This window comes from Meleagris gallopavo, chromosome 3 (genome assembly GCF_905368555.1).
Source record: "Meleagris gallopavo chromosome 3, MGAL_WU_HG_1.1, whole genome shotgun sequence".
Lineage (NCBI taxonomy): Eukaryota > Metazoa > Chordata > Aves > Galliformes > Phasianidae > Meleagris > Meleagris gallopavo.
Window position 1 is genome coordinate 141,116 of NC_139406.1, and position 15,027 is coordinate 156,142.

Genomic DNA, 15,027 nt, shown 5'->3' on the forward strand with positions numbered 1-15,027 from the left:
GTCTATTACTTAGCTCAAAACGTTAAGCTAGGTGCATTCCAGGAGCCTCCTGGATTGACTGCAGCACACTGCTATTTTTCCAGAAGGCGTCAGGATGGTTGAAGCCCCCAGTAGGAGAGCCTGCAATCTCAAGAGCCTCCAGTAGCTGCAAAGGGGCTGAAGTTAAATTACAATGGCTAGGCTGTAACACCCTCCTGTGCTCTGCACCTCTCATCTATATGCCAGATGGAGGAAATACAAGCATCCTACTACAAAGCTATGACAATAATGTTCCTCTGATGTCACATACGAGGAGAAGAGGGAATGATGTTTGCATAGGAAATCCTGCTATTGTCTCATCAATTAACTGTAGTGTTGATAGACTACACGTGTTTTTTGGAAACCCAGGTCTGATCAACTGGTAGGCAATACGCTAAAACAGTCTTAAAATGGTAGCACCATGTACCTAACTGTAAAAAGGCTCAGAGAATAGATAGGATTAAATGCTGGAAAAAAGGGGCAATGCTGTGAACATCAAAGACTCACAGTGGACAGATCCTTTATGTTAGTCAACCACACAGACTTGAGAAGAGCATGCATAGTTTACTCCTGCAAACTGATCCTCAGTTTAGAACATATGGTGAAAATCTTGACAGTAAGATGAAAACAGGTTTTTTTTTTTGTTTTTTTGTTTTTTTTTAAAAAGGCATGTAAAGTCTCATTGAACGGAAAGGCATTTGTGGTCCAAAGGTCCAAAAACCTAACATCATACACCTTGACTTCCTGCAGAAATCTGTGGGAGCAAACCCACAATCTAAACAAAGAAACACTAACAAGACAGTTTTTTGAGAGCACCTAAACTCATGCAAGCACAATAACACTGCCTCCTTGCCCTGATGACAAGTATACCTTTGAGAACCCTCTTGAGAAAAACCCCTGTCTGGACATAGGATCATGATCTAGACCTCTCCATCTGCTGAAGTCTTCGAGCAGAGGATACAGAACGATGAACTGCTAAAGATCCACTTAGATGATAAAAGTTTCATACCTCTAACTCAATCACTCTGAAACAGCAAGAGGGAACCAGGTTTCTCCTAGACTTTTCATAAAGCAGATGGTGGTAGAGTGCATCCTCATTCACACTACAATTCCCACATGAAAACAAGTGTCCAACATACACTGAGGGCTGGAGCAGCTCTCCTATGAGGAAAGGTTGAGGGAACTGGGCTTGTTTAGCCTGGAGAAGAGAAGGCTGCAGGGAGACCTCAGTGTAGCCTTCCATTATTTGAAGGGAGCGGATAAACAAGAGGGGGAAAGGCTGTTTGTGAGGGTGGGTGGTGATAGAAAAAGGGGGAATGGTTTTAAACTGAGACAGGGGAGGTTTAGGTTGGATATTAGGAGAAAGTTTTTCACCCGGAGGGCGGAGAGGCATTGGAACAGGTTGCCCAAGGAGGCTGTGGATGCCGCATCCTTGGAGGCATTCAAGGCCAGGCTGGATGTGGCTCTGGGCAGCCTGGGCTGCTGGTTGGTGACCTGCACACAGCAGGGGGTTGGAACTGGATGGCCACTGAGGTCCTTTTCAACCCAGGCCATCTGTGATTCTATGAATGTTTGAAATACTTAATTTGAAGAAGTAGAGCACAATATATTTTGTAACTTGTTTTTAGAAATAGCTGGCTTGAAAAAAATAGAAAGACCATGCACTTTAGTAGCCTTTTTTAGAAATACAGTTGTTAAATTGTTGTATTATGTGATTAATTCTTGCTTGCAAAACTGTAATAGCTTTTAGATGTTGTGACTAGTACAGATGTAGTATTACAGACTAGATAATATGTTGTAAGGCTACTTTGTTTTGGTAAGAGACCCTCAGAGAAAGAGTTTTTAGATGCTGGAACACAATAATGAAAGCCAGGGCCTCCACACAAGGCCAAACTGTCTCACTCTAGGATTAGGTCAAGATACTCTCTTCTATCCTCCTGATCTTCTACACCCCAGTATACATAATCAAAAGACAGGTTGCCAAACTTATCTCTACCCAAGGACGAGCAGATGTCCAAAAGTAATGAGCAAGTGCCGAATGAGCAACTGTTAGGATTTTAGAACCCTTACTTAAAATAGGCATTTTCTTACAGAGCATGTGTCAATGAAGAAAGTTAATCTAGAGTACAAGTGAGGAAGATCCTTGGATGAAGTAAAAGACTGTTGGTTGGACTGTAATAATGCTGAAAGGACGCTAGATGGTGGAGGAGAGCACAGAACAGAAGACTGGGAGCCCTCATAAATCACTACCTGACCTAGGCATGTATGTGTTAATTGTCTCATGCGTAATTGATGGATATGCACTATCTTTGGAAATGTAATGGACTCTGTGATATTTGAGGTGCTGATGGTAGAAACATCCCCAGTGCTTCCCGGCACTGTCATTAACATACCTGCTTTATAACCTTATAGGAGTTGTAAAGTTTAATTCCGCACGTTGCACTGAAGCTGAAAGTACGTTCCTCTACAAACTATAATCACGAGCCCATAAGATAATCGCCCACAAGACAAAAAGCATCCACTCCACATAACAGCATTTGCAGCAAGAGATAAAGAACAAAGCACATTCTTTGCACCTTTGGTAATTTCCATAGCTCCAGGGACTGGATAATCTCAGCATGGCTTTACTCATGTGGAACAAGTTGAATGGTAACATTTGAAACTGGGAGCAAATCGGGACTTTAAAAGGCACCTTCATAGCTCTCAATGCAGATCAGATTGCCAGGGAGTACAAATGCACAGCTTGCAGTAGACACAACACTATTGCCATTGATCAAAAACTTCCCAGATAAGAAACTGAACCACTAGTGCAGACTGCGACAGGAAAGGAAAAAAAAACAAAGCCTTCTAAGCACCACTGAAAGTTCGAAAGACAGCAACTGCAGTCTGGATGTTCTCAAAGGACTTAAGGTATCTGCTTCTTGCAGACGAGTAATAAAGGTCCTCCACAGACTCACACCTCTCCTAAGACAGATCAGGATTCTGCAAGAGAATCAGTATTTCACTGAACCAGAGTATCAGCTAGATCATGTCTAGTCTGAAAACTGAGCTGTGTTTCAATCACCAGCATTTCAAACCCCACCCTGCAAACCACAGTGAAGAACATCTATCTAGTATGATCCTGAATTACAAGAGTAGCAGTATCACTGAAATAACAGTCTGAAAAGAGTCCTAGTATAATATTCTCCATATGGGAAAGAAGTATTAAAGAATAAAGAAACATCATTTCATTCAAGATTGAATGATTAAATCATTCAATTGAATGAATCATTCAAGATTGAAATGGCTATGAAACAGTGCACGTGAAATAAAAAGTTCTATTAAAGTCCTGATTTTTGGAAAACTTTGAAGAAATTGTGAGATCTCAATGTTGAAAAGACTGAAAAGCTTTTGATTATATACCAGAAGTAGCAAAAAATTGCTTCTAACCATTAAAAATTTCTCAAAACAGAATACAAAAAGGCAGAAGAATGTATCATTCACTTTTATACAATAAAAAACTGGCCTCAGTTAACTTTACAGATACAATATTATCTCTGTATCTACTGAAAAAGATCCAAGTAATACAGCCAAAACTGAAAATCAAATTCCTCTTCTTTGCCTCTCTTCACTGAAATACGACATATCAACTGTCATGTTTGGATTTTGTGTACGTTTGGATTCTCTGCTGAGGGACATGGTTTAGTGAGTGATAAATGGATGGTTGGACTGGATGATCTTGAAGGTCTTTTCCAACCATGGTGATCCTGTGAATTGTCAATTGTGTCAAAACAAACTAATTCAAGATACAGATAATGATTAATATCTCCACAAAGATTATGTTTCAGAAGTTTGATGGTCTGAACAAATACTTAAAAACATGAAATGCCTTCTTAACCTCAATAATTTGCAAGCCAAAGAAAAGAAAAACAATAGAATTAAATGGACCTTCAGTCAAACCAAGAACCACTGCTGGCAGCTCAAGATACATGATTGTTTCCACAGAAAACTAAGCATCTAAAATTTCTGCTGACTATTGGTTACACATTTAATTTACTTTAATTCACTATTTTCATGACTAGAACAATAGTTCTTGAAACAAATTAAGCTGCAGGTTCAGTTCCTGTAATATGATGGAAATGCTGCTACAACTACTGGAGCTGACCTTCTGCCCATCCTCTGCTGTGAACTCACTTTACACATACAAATAACCTTTACTTCTTTCCCCTTCTCCAATCAGTGAAAATCACACTGCCACAACCTTTCAAACATGATGGGTAGTGTGCCGTGGCAACTTCACCTGCCAGTTCCCTCAGAACCCTTGGATGGATCTCTTTGGGTCCCACAGATTTGTGCACCTGCAGGTTCCTTACATCGTCTCAAACCCGACCTTCACTTACAGCAGGCATATCTTTCTTCTCCAAGTTCTTACCTTCATTTTCTGCAAAATAAATTCTCAATACGTTCACATTACAATTACTTACATATTACAAAGATGTGGGCAACCCAAACACTGCCTCTTCTTTCCACAAAGTTCCCCACAGCTATGTGGAATTTCATTTCTATTCCATTCTGGATTGTGTACCTTACCTAAAAAAAAGGTCAAAGCCAAAAACATGTTTACTGACTTGAGTGCAATATTGAATCTGGGAGAAATATCAGACCAGAAACAAGTAGTTTCATTTTCAATACTGACTAAAAAAAGGCTTTTTTTGGGAAAGGTGAGGGGGGAAAAAAAAAAAAAAAAAAAGAATGAGATGTTATGCTTTTTTTTTTTTTTTTTCCATCTTTTGTTGCTGATATGTACATAACATCATTTAAAATTCCACTGGATTAACAAGCTCCAGATTATTTTCTTCTATGCTCTGAGCAGACCCTTAATTAGCAGATATTTTACTTAATACTAGACTAATAAAACACAAAGCTAATAAAACGCAAAGAAATGAAAATCTTCCTTTAGTTCATAAGTCTGTTAGTACGCAAGAGAACTTAAGAATGTAATTGTCTTGCTGTCTCAACACAGAAAGATAAAGATATCACTGTCAATAAGAAAGATCTAGCTATTAAGGAAATGGGGAATGCATGAAATGACTACGCAAATTATGAAAGTGACTTCTCTAAAAAGAAGCTGACTCTATACAAACTTAAACATTAAATGTTGACATTTTGATGTATGCGGCAGGAAGCTTTAAACAAGAAGTGATATATCCTTTAAGTTATCCTCAAGTTATTTCTGTTTTTTTTTTTTCAGATGACTATTGAAACTACATTTTAATTCATGTGATGTATTCTTAGCAAATCTTGTATCTAACAACAATACATGATCGTCAGAGTTAAAGTTAATTACAGTGGTGGTTAATCACACAGTCAAATGAATTTGTCTTTTTGTAAGAGAAGCAACTTGAGCTAGTATTACAAATTGGAGTTGTAACAAGTAAGAAAGTTTTTTTAGTGACAAATTACTTTATCTCACTTATTACATCTTCATTTACAGTGTAATTAGAAATTTAGGAAAGCTGAATAAACAATATGGATTGCTTAATTCAGCTGGGCCTTCTTCCAGAGAAAAAACCTGAAGACTCAAAAGAAAAGTAAGCCAGGAGTTTCTCCATGCAGTGAAGGGAACAAAAAACCCCAAAATCAGTATGTCAGATTGCACTCAACACAAATTTAGTATTCTGCAACAAGCACAAGATAACTTTACATAAGCAACTGCTTAAGTCCATATGCCATTTAATATATAATTATGCATCGATTAAAGATTTTTCTAACAGTGTTCCACTAATGTTGACAATGAGGACAACATGAGGTTCCTCCTGCAGATGTCCCGAAACTATTCAACAGTTTAAGTAGAATCTCCCTTTTATTTCACAGATGGATGACGTATATTATAATTTTCACTTGGAAAAAAAAAACTTGCATTCTACCTATACTCGTAGGATTTCACACATTTCTAACAACTGTCATACAGTACCTCGAAGTATCTTACCTGTAGTTACACTGCTCTTAACTGACACACTGAACTGTTCAGATAAGGAGAACTGTAGATAGAAGTGTTATCTATTACAGCACAGGTTCAGTTTCTTTAGGGCAAGTTCATTAACTCCCAGTTACTGGCTTACCTCAAAGTGGCTTACTTGGTAGGAAGTAGGTTGAAAATTATTAGTGACACATTAACTGAAAAAATTAAACACGTATCTACATAAAACTCTGAATAGTCCAAATACTCTTTTCTATTAAATCTATGTGTGTCTTTGATCAACATAAATGACAAACGTCAAAATAAATATTAAAAGTTCACATAGTCAATTTGTATTCTTACGGTAACATCAGTTACATGCTTGAACTGTGTATTATTCTGGTATGTCGTGCCACAGAATTGAGACATAACACAAGTTATTTCAAACCTACAGAAGGAAGGCTTTCAGGTTGAAAGCCCAATTTTAACAGGCATTTTCATATAACTATATGGAAACACGATTCTTTCCTTCTTTAGTTTGGATCTTCTCAGCAACAGATACAGGCATGATTCTTTGTGCAGCAGCCTTCCCATACCAATAGTATTAAACAAAGTTAAATTTCCGGGATGTAGACAAAGATGCAACAGTATCAGAATTTAAAATTAAATAACAAATAAAAAGAAAAACAAAGAATCAAAAGAACACAATTTGTTATTTGCAAAAGCAATCAAGAAACTCACCACAGAAACAAGTGTAAGTTTTAGGAACTTGTGTAGAAGCATTCTGACAAGCTGGACATCTCCAACCACTGTTACTATCTGTAGATAAAAAAAAAAATGAAAAGCATATGAAGTAATTAAGAGACCTAACTTATGAATCTATAAGAGCTAGAAAGCAGGTAAAAGATCTGTTTTTGAGAGTAAGAGCTGAGAAAGCAGGTTAATAAAAATTTCTATGATATCAAGTTAAACACAGCAGTTTTCATTCATTCATTTCATTTGAGCTGAAAAGACTCCTGCTTCACAAAGAGGCAAGAACAAAGTTTTTAAATTCTATTTTTTCTATTAATATATAACTGTTACAAGAAGAAAAATCTGCGTCACGGAATATAGACAGTCGCCTCATGTCAGGACTTCACATGCCTTACAGAAGACCAGTTTAGTATTGCTTCATGACATGAATAAATTAGAGTGATATAAATCAGAATAATCTGCTTTATTTAAATAGTCACTATGCCTAGCTATTAACAAGGACGCTACTTTTTAAGTTGGTATATTATATTAAATACTTCACTAGATTTAATTAAACACACTTCTGTGTTTCAGGAGCTTGTTGTTTGGCAGTAATGAAGGACGGTGGCACAAGGAAAGAAGCACTGATGAAAATACGAACTGCAGAGTGAGGAAAGATAGATTCATAAAGATGTGCACCAATGTCTGGACAGGGAGATATGCAGGTCACTCTGAAAGTAACGCTCTCATACGGGAACTGCGAGGCCGCAGCCTGAGCCCGTGACTGAGCACCGGGGAAGGGGCACAGCCAGCCTTGGAGCACAGGTGGAAACAGTTCATCTGCGCAAGTGCGGGGGACCCTGGCTCCACTCCTCCCTCACCTCACCTAAGGGCTGGCAGCCGCAAGGAAGCATCTCTACTTGGAGATCTCCTCCTCTAGAGCGTTCAGCAAGCCCTGATCCTCAGAAAGTGGCAACTGATTCCTTCTCTATTATCAGACTGGGACTCTACCATTCTTGGGTGATCTGAAACTGGCTTAAAGCAGCCATGACTGCTATCACTTATCCTTACGCTCTTATTCATTTCCATGAAAACTACTACAAAGAGCACAGTAACACTGTTTGATAGAGTGAATTATCAGCTACAAAACACTTTTTTAACATTGTCACCATCGCTAGCTATGCATTTTTGCCAGGATTAACAAGATAAACAAGAGCCTGTATGCTACACTTATAAAGCTGCACTGGTGGCGGTGATCTACTGTCACCACTGCTGAAACGCAGTGCCTTACTGTGCTTACATCCACTGCTGGGTCTCTACATTCATTGAGCAAGCATTGACGAATGTCAGTGGGTGCAATTTTTCTGAACGGTGGAATTCAATTCCATGTCTTTGCCTCATATGCACTTCCATGTCAGACTACCCCTCACTGCCGTCTGCTGCACGGCAACAAAACACAAAGGAATATTGGCAGGAAGGTTAAACCTACTGTCATCCTACCAACACCCACTTCTGATGTTATAGGCCAACATAATAAAATAGGAAGCACTGCTCTCAAAGCAGACCTCCTAGAATCACTTAGGTTGGAAAAAACCTTCAAGATCATCCAGCTCAGATTTGAACCTGATGCACTACCATCACTAAACCATGTCCTGTGGGTGATCTTGTATGAAAGAACTTCTGAACAAAAATTCTACATATGTACCTCAATATATAAGGTGATCAGACCTTACTGTCTTCACCAATTTGTTCAGATGATGTATGAGCATACTTTCATGTTCATGTTGTAGACAAACCTGTTTCCTAAGACCTTTTTATTTAACAATAAATTGGAACATCTCAGAGAGGTGTTAAAAGCTACCGGTAAAAAGACGTGAGCATTATCTGGCTGCTCCCACATAAGCTAACATATTACACCCAGGGGACTCCATATAGTATTACTTTGTACTGCACACTTAACTGTTACATTAACAATTTCCATTTTTCATTGTTATTTCATGTTATTTCTTTCAAAAGCTGTGAAGGCAAGCCTATGAAAGCTTCAGGAGGCTGACAGAAAGCCTCTCTCAGCAATCTCACTCCTGGATAAGGGATTAGCAAGCTTACACACAACTGCTTCTCTAACAGCACATTCACTGACCTTGTAAATCAGGTCTCTTAACAAAGAAAACAGTTAAGATACCTCAAGGAACATACATGGTTGCTTCTTCCAAAAACTCAAGATTGTTGAGCTTTTCTTACTGGATTCCAGTACAATTACAGTAGGATAGAGTAACGACTCCTAGCATCTATCTCCCTGTTACCTCTCTTCATAAATCCTGCCTACTAAAGAAATGAAGAATGAAGATGATCCTACAGAACTAATGCTCCGTTCTCACAAACATGAAAAAAAAAGGAGGAGGCGGCAAAATTCCAACTGTTTGCACCAGAAAGCAATGGTCTACATGAAATAAACACAGATCTCTCCCTTTTAATAGACAAGGGTTTTATTGTTTGTCATCCTCTCCTTCATCCTGAGATAAGAAAAAAATCTCTATTTGTCAATATGAAAATACGGAAAAATGTCAGTAAATACTGTCAGCAGCCCTATTCATAGCATTTTCAGACAAAATTTTTGTTCGTGGTGGTATGCCCAGATCCTGCCCACTTCCACTGCATGGTTGTTGTTGTAAAAGCACAGTGAAGCATCTCCTCATTTTCCAAAATCCTGAAGGATGAAAGAGGCTCAAAAGAATCCTGAGTAGGAAGAGCTAGGAATACATGTATTCAATCCAGGGATCTTTAAGTGCAGTTTCAAACATGCAACTCTTTCTTTCTTACATGCTTATTTAGATAAGTCACATAAGATTACGTAAGCAAGGATCAAAAAATATCTTCTGGAATAAAGAATGAATGCTAAAAAAGAGCATTTCCCAGGGCAGCAGTAGAGCAGGAAATTTTAATGCATATACAATGTTACATACGTCAAGAGACATCAAAAAGAATATTTCAGTCTCTTGAACTGTAGAACATACTGAAGTCAAGATAGGTAGTTCCATTTTACCATTTCTGAAAGGTCAATATTATACAATAATCTGCATCAGAAAACACTCACCTTAACTTCTCAGCTAGATACCATCAAAAGTTTTCATCCTACTTGCAAAAGCAGAAAGTAACAAAATGTGTAATACCTAATGCACACAGATTAGCTTCGGCTCACGAACAGCACAGCTTACAAAATGAGAAAAAAAAGGCAAGTAGATTTGTATTCTGACCACTGAAACTCAGAAGCTACCTTAAGAGCTACTTTTGGTTTGGTACAGACCACAACCTCATCTGGAAGTAGAAGGCAGTAGAGGGAGCAGAATAGAAAGACACAGTTCTAGCAACTCAAATCTCTCCCATCCTTCCAGACAAATTGAAAACATCAAGAAAAGTAAATATCTGATCTGCGAAGGGAGCAAGTGGTTGAACTCTTGTTCTGTCACTGTGAGGATGCACACCATGCACCTTCGAAGAATCAGTTTGTAAAAGCAGCAGATGTAAGAGGGCAACATTAAGTATGTTAATGAAGAAAAAATTGCTGTAAAACATCTTGGGTGTAATACAGAGATTTCTTTTAGAGTGACAGAAGTACCTAAAGGTCACATTCCACCAAAAGGTAATTCAAAACATTGATTAAAACTCTTGCTAAGGAGAAAGTTAGGTTCCTCCTTATAAGAAAAAATTTTTTCCATGTGGTGACAAACTGCTGCATAGCAGAGCTCCTTTTTCTCCTATTGACCAGGATGTCTCTAAATAAAGAATATCTATTACCTAGGTCTGAGCACTGCTGACAGTTTACACTGTAATAATACTGAACATTGGATGCCAACAAGTCTAATGAAAATAGACCAAGTACAGAGTAATGTACTACTCACATTCAGATTCTTAGACATGGCTTTGCAATACCGTGTTTTATTTTTCAGGTGATCCTGACAGCAAAAGAAGGCAAAGAAAATCAGTCTCTGAAGGAAGACATCCTCACTAAAAGACATCTGAGAAAGTCTTAAAAACAGAAATATCCATTACTCTTGATCTGGAAGACTGAATTAAGTGAGAAGATATCCCAGCAAATATGTTGTCCAAGCACTCCGAATTTCTCTCAGATATTCTACAATGCCATGACCACAAAAAACAAATTGTGAGAAATTATGCACGCATGCTTGGCACTTTTGATCTCCCATTATGCTTTACAAGAATGACAGATGCTGTAAAACCCCAAACGGAGGGAGAATTTCACTGAAACATTTGTTGCTTCAAAAACACTGAGGAAAGAACATTCAATACTGATCTTCATGAAACCTAAAGATTCTCAGTAAGCCAGACACGCAGTGGAGCAGCTCCGAAGTTTAGGTGCTGACATCAGATGACCCATCCTAGAATTTCTACTTGGTTCTGCACATTTAAAATAAATCTCCACCAGAAAAACACCAGTTTTCTTCTTCCAAAAAAACATCATACTGTTGAGTTAGGTAGATGACTGTCCTATTTCCCTTATGATACAGAATAATTATTGCTGGAATTCTGTTGCATTCATCAACATCATATAAAGCTTGAAAAGTAGAATCTATACTGAAATAGCCTACTATAAAGAAACTATACTCTGAAGCAAAATTCTTCACCATGAACACAAGTAAAATTCTTAATTCTGAGAGTATAGCGTCAAACCATCCTGCAGCTATAGAATCTGTTCTACTGACACCATATCTTTAACTTGTTTGTGATTATCTCAAGCTCTCTCACACACAGAGGATCCAGTAACATACGTACTTCACAAATTCTTAAAAGAAAAGCAAATGGCTAAACAATAGGATCACTTGAAATGCTGTTGGTATTCAAAGCACCCAAAGTCACTATCTTGAGAAACAAGGAAAACCTCCTTTGCACAGCTACTGCTCTGATCAAGCAATAAGCTGATTCAGGGAGCTGAATCAGCTGCAAAGGTGAAAGAAAACAAGCCACAAGATTCAGCTTCTCAGAAGCCACTCTTAGTTTGGTTTAGAATTCAATATATAATATCTTACCCTAAAATTTGTTCTCTTCTCAAACATTCCAGCATCCAAGTTTCAAATCTTCCTCTGACACTTGCAACTTTCAGTATAAAGCACGATGAGCTCTACAGTGGAATTGCCAGGTTACAGTCTTAACCAATGGTAACCAGGTGAGAAGGCATAGCTAACCAAGGGAGCTCAGGTGCAAGCACTGCACCTGCTCCTGGCTCCACCTGCCCCTCACCTTCGTGTAATGATTAGAGGCAAAGAGCAGCATCTCTCTCCAAATAGAGATTGCACTTCTCTCAAACCACTGCAGGCTATCAGAATAGTGAACTAGTTTTCCTTCTACTACCTGCTATTCCTCCATAGTGCCTGGATTCCATTAGAAGGCACTGCCATCACCTTCTTTTGCCATACAAGCCCCATCTAGAAGTCTGTCCAAGCGGCTTCAGAAATCCAAGAACTTCATACTTCATCAATCCTTCCTGCAATGAATTTCAAGTCTCTAGGAACTTCTCTGAAGTAGCTGACAGACCATATTTCCTTTATACTGTCTCCCACAGTATTCCCCAGGAGAAGCTGGCAGCCCATGACTTGGACAGGTACGCTCTTTCTGAGTACAGAACTGGCTGGGTGACCGGGCCCAGAGAGTGGTGGTGAATGGAGTCAAATCCAGCTGGTGACAGGTTATGAGTGGGGCTCCCCATAGATCAGTACTAGGGCCTGTCCTGTTCAGTACCTTTATTAATGACCTGAATGAGAGTACTGAGTGCACCCTCCGTGCAGATGGCACCATGTTGGGACGAAGTATCAATCTGCTTGGGGACAAGAGGGTCCTACAGAGGGATCTGGACAGGCTGGATAGCTGGGCTGAGGCCAATGAATGAAGGTCAACAAATCCAAGTGCTGGATCCTGCACTTGGGCCACAACAACCCCAGGCAACTACAGGCTTGAAGCAGAGTGGCTGGAAGACTACATAGATAAAATGGACCTAAGGGTATTGGTTGAAGCTTGGCTGTGCAGTGCCTAGGTGGCCAAGAAGGCCAATTGCATCCTAGCTTGTATCAGAAGGAGCATTGCCAGCTGGAGAAAGGAAGCGATCATTCCTCTGAACTCAGCCCTGGTGGTGCTACCCCTCAAGTACTGTGTTCAGTTTTGGGTCCCTCACTACAGAAGGACACTGATGCCCTGGAGTACATTCAGAAAAGGGCAGTGAAGCTGGTGAGGGTCTGGAGCCCAAGTCTTCCGAGGAGCAGCTGAGAGAGCTGGAATTATTTAGCCTGGAGAAGAGAAGGCCTAGGGGAGATCTTATACCTCACTACAACTACCTGAAAGGAGGTTGTGGCAAGGTGGGGTCAGTCTCTTCTCCTGTGCAACCAGGGATAGGACTAAAGGGAATGGCCTCAAGTCAGGGGAGATTCCAGGTTGGACAGTTACACAAAACTTCTCCGGAAGTACAGTCAGGTACAGGCTGCCCAGGGAGATGACGGAGTCACTGTCCCTGGAGGATCTCAAGAAACATTTAGATGTTGTAATGAGCATATAGTTTAGTGGAAAATATTGGTGATAGGTGGATGGTTGGACTGGACGACCTCGAAGGTCTCTTCCACCCTTGGTCAATCTACGCTTGTTTTGCCCAGAGGAAGACACGAGGCTAAACAGGCAGGGTATTGGAAAATTAACCCTACTGTAAGATGAACGTTAGTCTTCAGAGCACATCTACATCACATAACTGAGCATGGCACAGACTTAGCAAATTCAGTTTTACCTTCCACCAAAACATTCAAAGGGCAGAACAAACTGGCAGTAACAGTTTCTAAACATAGTATAATACAAACAATCTAAAACAGTTTAAGACAGTGACAGAAACAGTTCAGCTGCTAAGACTTTCTGATCTTTGTAGGTCTTTTCCAACAGAAACTATTCTAACTCTCGAAGCCTTCTGCCTTCTCTGAATTTCACTTCACTACATTACATTAGTGAGAGATTTGAGGTGTGCTTATTATTTGAATAGACAGAACTAAGGAGTGATTATATAAAAGCAGACAACTAATGCTTTAAGTACTGCTTCTGTTTGACTGCTGAGCCCAGTGTGGACAAGAGAAAGGGATTTCTTTGTGTGTAAAAGCAGCCAGTTTTGCATCTTGATGCACTGATTTCATTATCATTCATTCATGTATCCAAACCTAGAAATCAATTTCAGTCAGAATACTAGAAAGAAAATAGCCAAGAGGATTATATGAAGCATCCAAAGAACCCTGAAAAACATTTCTGATTTAAAACTTGTTTGTTTTCCGCTTACTAGTTACCTTGATCAGAAAACATTTCGAACTAGTTTCACATATAGAAAATAAATTTTACTATTATATATATTTGAGAGAAAACGTGTACAGAGAACACCTACCTTCAGCTTGAGAAGCTGGTGATCTTGCCCACTTCTTAATACAATTCAGGTGGAATACATGGTAGCAATTCTGACAGCTCCACACAGGTGCTACTATTCGGACGACCTCACAACATACCATACATTCATACTTCTCTGTTGTCAGCTGCTCAATCAAAGACCCTGCAAATAAAATATGTTACTTGCATACAAAGCTTCAGTTATCTGAGAAATAAAATTCCAAGACTTTATGTAAATTTTACATAACTTCTTTTTCCTTTGTGGCTATAAGTAAGGTAATAGCTTACTTCTGGAAGACACTTGATACACATTTCTCTAGCTTCAGAGCAGGGAAAGGTAGTATGAGACTCCCATAACACTGGTAACAGTAATTCTTGGTGATGAATGGCAATTGTTGTGATCTTACAAAAAAAAAAAATTAATAGTCTTAAACTTGCAAGAAGTATTTTACTCACTTTATATAGAAAGACTAATTTCATATAAAGTTTACAACAAAAATCTTGAAGCTTATGAACTACAGAAGTCTCAAAATTAAATTATCATTATCAGAAGACTACACAGCTAATACTAGAAGCAACGTTACAGAAACCTTCATAAGCCACCTTAGGAGTGGAATTGCTGGGAGACAATAGCCAAAATACAAGGCCCTTAGAGTCAAACGAAAGAACATGAAAAAGCATTTTAAAAATAAAGCAAGATTTCTAAATGGAAAATGAAAGCCTGAAAACTTAGATGTGTTGTGACTTTATTGTATTTCCGTAACTCAATTCTGTCACATTAACACTCCTATCAAGATGAGGCTACCAAATACTTATGAAAAATGTTGCTTAATCTATGCTTGCAGAATTTCAATTAATATGTTTTACATAATACCAATACAAGGGAAGTTAGAACCCATAACAAATAAGAAAAATGAAAC

The 15,027-nt window shown here is 38.8% G+C and overlaps 1 protein-coding gene across 3 annotated transcripts in view; it reads right to left on the minus strand.

Moving 5' to 3' along the window:
* NFX1 (nuclear transcription factor, X-box binding 1) overlaps positions 1–15,027 on the minus strand; it is a 78,963-nt gene that overhangs the window by 47,042 nt on the left and 16,894 nt on the right. For all 3 annotated transcript variants that reach the window (XM_085219990.1, XM_085219988.1, XM_085219991.1), the window contains 3 exons: positions 14,109–14,270; positions 6,698–6,775; positions 4,482–4,587 (listed from right to left, as the gene is read on the minus strand). In XM_085219990.1, the coding sequence (XP_085076116.1) occupies positions 4,482–4,587; positions 6,698–6,775; positions 14,109–14,270 (346 nt within the window). The remainder of the gene's footprint in view (positions 1–4,481; positions 4,588–6,697; positions 6,776–14,108; positions 14,271–15,027) is intronic.